Source organism: Glycine max, chromosome 11 (genome assembly GCF_000004515.6).
Source record: "Glycine max cultivar Williams 82 chromosome 11, Glycine_max_v4.0, whole genome shotgun sequence".
NCBI lineage: Eukaryota > Viridiplantae > Streptophyta > Magnoliopsida > Fabales > Fabaceae > Glycine > Glycine max.
This window is the reverse complement of record NC_038247.2, coordinates 20,633,892-20,641,025: the sequence shown is the minus strand read 5'-3', so window position 1 is coordinate 20,641,025 and position 7,134 is coordinate 20,633,892. Positions and strand designations below refer to the sequence as shown.

Here is a 7,134-nt window from a genome sequence, read left to right as displayed (position 1 = left end):
GGACAAATTCATTCCTGAATGTGTCAAGTAGACTCTTTTATCAACGTAACGGATAAAAGTTAACCGATGGATATATTTATCGCACTTTTATCACTTCCAGAAACTAAAATTTGAATTTTCATCTATTAAAAATGAATTAACACTTTACATATTTAGAAACAAAAATAATTATTTATCGAATGAGTAATTTTGTCATACAGTTAAAACCGGAGTCCTGGAAGCAAATCCCCATTACTGGCTCATGAAGTATGAATAAGAAAATTCCAAAAGTACCATAATACCACCAGGCCCCAACCCACTCACTCACTCCCCCTTTCCATTTAGAGTTCTCTCTTCCAAAACCCAAAACAAAAACCTCACTCACCTCTGCTCTTTTCTGTGAATCACTTATCACTTAAGAAAATAAAAGAGCAAACGAAATGTTGCGGTCACTTGCGAGAGCCGTAGCGACCAATCATCGATGTCACGCCACGTTCTCATCTCTCAGTCACTCTTCTAGGCCCCCAAAGCCCACACCACCCTTCAAACCCGATCCCAAAAAATCCGCCCCCAACGCCGCCGCCGCCGCCGCACTCATCGACGAGCAGGAACGTCGCCGGCAGCTCGACGCCGACGATAAAAATCCTTCTCTCGATGTGGGGCCCAACGGCCGCCCTCTCTTCTCCGCCGCCCCTTCCTTCTCCCACCTCTCCCGCAACGACGTCTGCACCTACTTCAAGCTCACGTACTCTCCTTTACTCACTTTGTTTGTTTTGTTTTTCGTTGTGGCATTTTGTAGAACACCTTGTGTGCGTCTTTTAGTTTGACGTTTCTTCCGGACTCTGCGTTCCTGAGTCGGTTTGGTTTTGCAGGAAGGATGCCCTGAACAAGGTTTTGCCAGAGGGATTGCCAGTGGGTATGGTCAACGAGTTTCAGGACTCCCTGCGAACGGCTTTGCTTGTTCGCCAGAGCTTCTTGGATCTTCGTGATAACTTCAGGCGCGTGGTTGATCCCCCAATGTGGTCCTCTAATGGTAAAGGTGCGGTTTTTGTAGCCCCAGATGGTTGATCCTTTCGAAATGCTTGATTATTTTTTTTTTTTTTGGGTGTTTGGTAATGCATTTGTGAGGCTCAAATCCTTAGTTTTAATTTTCATTATCAAGTAAGCTTAGGAAAAATAAAATTTGGGACAGTCCTGAGTCATTTATCGGAACACAATATTATCTTACCTAAAAGGAGCTTTTCACAATAGAGCTTTTAGATAACCTCTTCTAGATAAGATTATCCAAACAGACCCATTGTCATCTATCGTAAGTTTATTAATTTTTATAATAATTACCTTAAAAGTTGAATGTAAAATTTTTCATTGCCTGAAAACTTTTTTTTTTTCAGGAGTTAAAGTTAGGAAGCAAGTTGTGTTAGATGGTCCCGTTAGCTGTGGGAAGAGCATTGCGCTTGCAATGCTTGTTCAGTGGGCTCGAGAAGAAGGTTGGCTGGTTCTCTATGTTCCTAAAGGCAAGGATTGGACTCATGGAGGATTTTTCTATAAGCACCCACAAACTGGTTTATGGGACACACCTGTCCAGGCTGAGGATGTCCTCAAGGCAAGATTGAATTTTAATGTTTTTAAGTTTTACCTGTGTTTTGTGTTTGCTCTTTAAGTTGGGGGTAGGATATGCTAAAGCCATTTCTTGATTACTACTTTACCATCAATAAGTCAGTTTATTAACGCCTGTATAGTTGCCTAGGATGGTATGGTATTGAACTGTCCTTATGGCTCAAATGGTTCTCTATTCCTGTGTCAATTGGGAACCTATGCAACTATTTGTATTCACCTAGTTGACCTTGCAGTTTATCCATAAGTATAAGTAGCATGTTGCAAATTCTTAGAGGGATATATTTATATTTAGCAATTTTTAGTGAATAAGTAAAGGAAAGGATTAGTATGCCTTTCTTTCATTTTGTTTATTTTTTAACCATATTCTTGCTCTATCTTCCTTTTCATGAATATTTTGAGAGTGTAGTTGTTTTAACTTGCCCTATGTTGTTGTATTTATCTTTTTATAATATTGTATCCATGAAGGCCAGAGGAGTGAATATCTACATTATCCTCATATCCCGTGATAATAATGTTGGGTACTTCACCCATTTCTACTGTTTTGTTTTTGGCTTCTTGGATTCATTACCCTGAGTTATTTTGAATGTTATGTATTGGTCATTTATTTCCAGGATTTTTTGAAGTACAATGAGTCCTACCTAAAGGAAATGCCATGCCAAATATTTGATCCAATCCTATTAGGTGAGGGTGCTGGTGTTGGATGGTTGAAAGATGTTGATTCCTTGGCAATACCTGAAGGCACAAATTTATACGAGCTGGTGAAGACTGGCATTGAGCAGACACATGCAGCCATTGGAGTAGTTGTTCGTTTGAGGAAAGAGTTATCACTTGTTAAAGACAGGCCTGTTCTTATTGCAGTAGATCAAGTGAGAAACATATTCCTTGATGCTAAATGAGTAAATGATGCTCATTCTTTGAAATTATTTGTTCTCAAAATTGGGCTATGCTATATTTTGATTGTCGTTATTTCTGTGGTTGTCTTTCTCCAGTATAATAACTGGTTTACATTCAGTGAATATGAGGAGCCAGTCACTATCCGTTCTTGCCGGCCAATACATGCTAGGGAACTTGCAATGGTTGGTACATTGCTTCTTGTTACTTTAAACCATAGTTAACAATATATAGCAAGGGATGGGAGAGAGCTTTAATTTCTGGTATTTGTATTTATCTCCTTAAAATTACTTGGGTCAACAATTAGGCTTTCGTGCAAATGATTAGATACCTCTTTCTTACTATTGCAGGTGAAGGCTTTTAGATCAATGGTGCATGATGATATGATGGTAGGTGCCTTTTCTCATTCAACAGCGGTAGGAAAACTTCGTAAAGACTTACCAGATGTTCCAGTAGATGCTCGTGTTATGTTTCCTCGATACAGTTTAGATGAAGCCGAGACTGTTTGCCATTATTATTTAAGGTATGCTTACACAGTCATAGTCACTAGTTTCCTGGTTGATAACATTGGTTATGATATCCTGGTAACAATTTCTTGTTTATAGCAGGTAGGAAATCATTTGTTAATAAAACAATCAGTCTAAAACACCTAGTCTACTTTTGTATCCCATAATTTTTTCCTTCATTCAATTTTGTAAGTTTTCCTATTTGAAATGTATAATTATTTGTGCATTTCCAATATCCAAGGTACATCAATAATTTCTTCAAAATAAAAAGATACATTCTGGATATTTAACTGGTTCTTCAGCAAATTATGAATGAAGTAATGACCTTTATATTTATAATATCTTTTATAGTCCTTAAGCAGGAGTATTAATCTCAATCATCTCTTGATTACTTGTGTCTTCTAATTCTTGTCTCTAGCCTTTATCTTGTTTTGGTTTGTTACTAATGCAAATAAATTCCTCTGCTTGACAGTTGTGTTTCAGTTTATTGAAGTTATGTTTTCATTTTTGACAGACAAAGGCTAATTCGTCGTGAAGCATTCTCAGAAGAAAATTGGAAGAAAATTTACTTTTTATCCAATGGAAATGGAACAGAAATTAGGGGGTTGGTTCCTTTCATGCGATGACAGACAACAGATGCACTATTTTTTCACCAATGAGTTGTGTTCTGATTGTTGTTTTTAATAATATTTATTTTTGCCATCCATTTCCTTCAACATAGGATACAGATGGATTGCTATTTGCGTGATCCACTTCAATCCTATTAAGTAGCACTAACAATTATTCTCAAAGGCAATGTACTATTATGTATATTAACTTGCATCTTATAGTTTTAGAATCAGTAATAATTTTCTTAACTTATACTTAAATAACATTATTCGTAAACTAATGACACTCGTAGAAGCACACATTCAAGGATATTTTGCATTTTTTATCATACACAGTTAAACACTAATCTTTTTAAGGAGAGGTAAATGTACTACTCTTGTAAGTGTTTTGTGCTTAGACTAGGGTATAATCTCCCTCCTCCCTTTCGTGTACCTAAAAAAAAATAAACACCGTTAAAACATACATGATAATGTCATATAATCGAGCATTCATAGTTACTATTGAACGTTTAAATTACAAAGAAAAGATTGCAAGGAAGATGAGGAGTGTTCATAAATCGATTTACTAAATAAACCTAGAAAATTGAAATAATCAATTTTTCTATTGAATTGGATTGAATTTTTGATTTGATTTTGAAATCTAATCCAAACCAAAGTTATTTATAGGTATACATTTCTATTTATAAATTTATATACTACTCATGTTTATATTTTAGTTATGAAAACTATATTTAATTGATTTTTTTAATAATTATTTGATTAAAGGTACATAAACTTAATTATTAAGTTGTGTAAATTTACTTGTAATAGTATATATTTAAATGGTTATTTTACTATTAGTTCTTTATTGAATTATATAAAGGAGATATTTAATATTTTAAATTATGTTTTATTATATTTATTGTATATCTTAACATTGATTTAGCCTTTCTAAAAAAAAACGATTTTAAATAGTTTTTCCAAAGAAAAAAAATAAAACAAAAAATCAATTCAATTTAAATAACTTTAAATTATATTAAATTTAAATTTTAAACCAACTTATAATTGAATGATTAATTAAGAACATTGAAGTAATTGGATTATATAATTTTATTTCTTCAAAATTTGATTAATTCAATCTACAAACACTCCTGTGTAACATGGTTCATAAAAAGGATAAGTAATTAGCATAATACAAGAACACAAGTCTTGGAGTGGAAGGAAAAAAAAAAGAAGAAGAAAGAGACTAGGTTCAAAAAGCAGAAAGAAATTTGCCATTTGATATGACATATTCTTATTGCTAGGTGCTACCCTCATCACCTCTCATAAGCTTTTTGAGGGCCTCCATCTCCTCCCTGCACTTTGACATGGAACTTTGGGGAGGGAAACAAAGACCCTAACTCCTCCTTTCACTGAAGGATTCAAGTTACTAGGAGGCAAGAAAAGGCACAAGTCCACATACCCTAACATGTTCCATGGAACTGGTACTATATTCACTGAAGCCTTCCATCCAAAATCTACTTCTTCCATCAAACTCAGCTGCCTCCAATCTGTTAACACCACAGATGCACATGTTCCTTCAACCCTAATGTTCCTTTGTCTCATTGTCTCCAACATGTTTATTGTGTTTCTGATGTACTCATTTTTAGAAGGAAGCTTTTTGCTCTCTTTGATGAGCTTCACAACCTCTGAGAGTGGTTTTTCATCAAGTTCTTTTACTGTTAGCACTACATTTGAACCCACAAAAGCATTCCCATAATACCCTTCTGGCAAAGGTGGATCCAATAGGTGCCGCACTCCAACTGCTAAACACAGCATGGTTTTCCCATTACAGCTCAGTTCCAAAGCTCTAGCCCTTGACCTCCAAACATATGCACCAAGTGCTTCAACAGTTGTGAAGCTTTCTTTCACAATATCATCACTTTCCTTCATCAGTCCATTTTGAGTCTTTTTATGCTCTTACCGTTTAAGTTAAAGCATTAATGTGAAATCTCCTTGGTTGGCCAAAATGGCGAAACTGCCCTTGAAGTCTCATCTATGGGAAATTGGACTGGCTCCATATTAAGAAGTAGTGTCCCCATTAGTCTCTCCCTCTCCCACACAGGTTTCACTGAGGGCTCACTTTTTCCACATGCAAGTTCAGCCAAGGCTCTGAAGAATTTAGATGCACCAAACCCATCACAAACACTGTGTGACAAGCCCATTCCAAGGGTGAAAGCCCCACAGAGAAACTTGGTCACCTTGAAAACCAAAGGGTGATCATGAGAATTATTAGGTTTATCATCAGCAAACACTAGTTTCTGTGCAGTTGGAGCATCAATCCCTTCAAGGTAGTGAAGAGAAGAGAGCTCACAGTTTGCAGTTACCTCCAAAAATGGAATTCCATCAGCATTGCAGTTGATTCCAAGTTTTCCATCATCAAATGTCACTATCTTCCCAGCAAGTGGATAATAGTAAACAAAGGCCTTCGAGAGGGCTTCTTTTATCACATGAGAAGGGTCTAGTTGGCCATTTGGTGAATCAAGATTTCCTTCGTAGACATAAATGGTTTGACCACTGTCAATGGTGGACAGTGCAAGAAGTTCAGGTGGTGTTGGCTTAGAGGGTTTAACTATCACAACATCCTTCATATTAAGGACAAGGGGTGTCTTTAGGTTTGCCATAGAATTTAATGCGTAAAAAACAGATATGCGAGGATATGAGAATATATATGTATTAACTATTAAGTGAGATATATGAGATGGATCTGCTTCATATGTATATATAGATAGAATTGATTGTGTAACTCTCCTTTGGTCTTATCCATCCATTTTGAGATTGGAATCATTACACTCCCAACTCAGGAAGTGGGATTGATTGAAGAATTTGACACTCGCACTTATGGAATAGGAAAGTGGCACCTTGATTAGGAGGGAAAAACGGGATTTGAAAGTGTAGCTTACAATTAAACTACCAACTTTGTTACTCTTGTAACATGCAGAAATTTGAAAGAATTTTGTTCGCTAAAACTAATGAAGATTATATGTGTGGAACTTACTATAAAATAAGTTATGAATGGTTGCCTGTGGTTGCTAAGTATCATTTTTATGCAAGTGAAATGATTACTCAAATAGTCAAATTGTTTCTGTGTTCACAGCAATGTGGTTTTATCATCATCATATCTTCTGTTAACACTAGAGAGATATACTTGTTGGAAGTTCAGAAATAACGATTCAATGCTGGGGACACATGAGAACAGTAATATAGTAGTTGGATAATATATATTTTCCGTGGTGAGTGGAGATTCAAGATACGTGTATGTGAGCAGATAAATCCTGGATCGCACTAAATAAAAGTTATATTGGTGCAGGTTTCAATTCACACCCAGAAATCACACGAATATTTAATTTGTACACTTGAATTCATAATCTCAAACGGTTTTTGTGAGAGGATGATATATATAGTAGTGTACAAGAACATGTACGCACTATATGAAGTCATAATAGAATGCTTTTTTGAATAACTTGACATTGGTACTTGATGAATGATTCTAGTGCAAGCAAGACACATACGGT

The 7,134-nt window shown here is 35.8% G+C and overlaps 1 protein-coding gene and 1 pseudogene across 1 annotated transcript; one reads left to right on the top strand and one right to left on the bottom strand.

Moving 5' to 3' along the window:
* The first annotated feature begins 255 nt into the window (after nt 1–255).
* LOC100811097 (28S ribosomal protein S29, mitochondrial-like) lies at nt 256–3,854 on the top strand. The gene is made up of 7 exons (NM_001361203.1): nt 256–724; nt 852–1,018; nt 1,371–1,582; nt 2,208–2,462; nt 2,586–2,672; nt 2,838–3,010; nt 3,508–3,854. Exons 1-7 carry the CDS (start codon nt 420–422, stop codon nt 3,617–3,619), a joined length of 1,311 nt encoding a protein of 436 aa, NP_001348132.1. The 5' UTR covers nt 256–419; the 3' UTR covers nt 3,620–3,854.
* A 770-nt stretch (nt 3,855–4,624) lies between these two features.
* On the bottom strand, nt 4,625–6,537 carry LOC100791263 (spermidine coumaroyl-CoA acyltransferase-like; annotated as a pseudogene).
* Between the last annotated feature and the right edge of the window lie 597 nt (nt 6,538–7,134).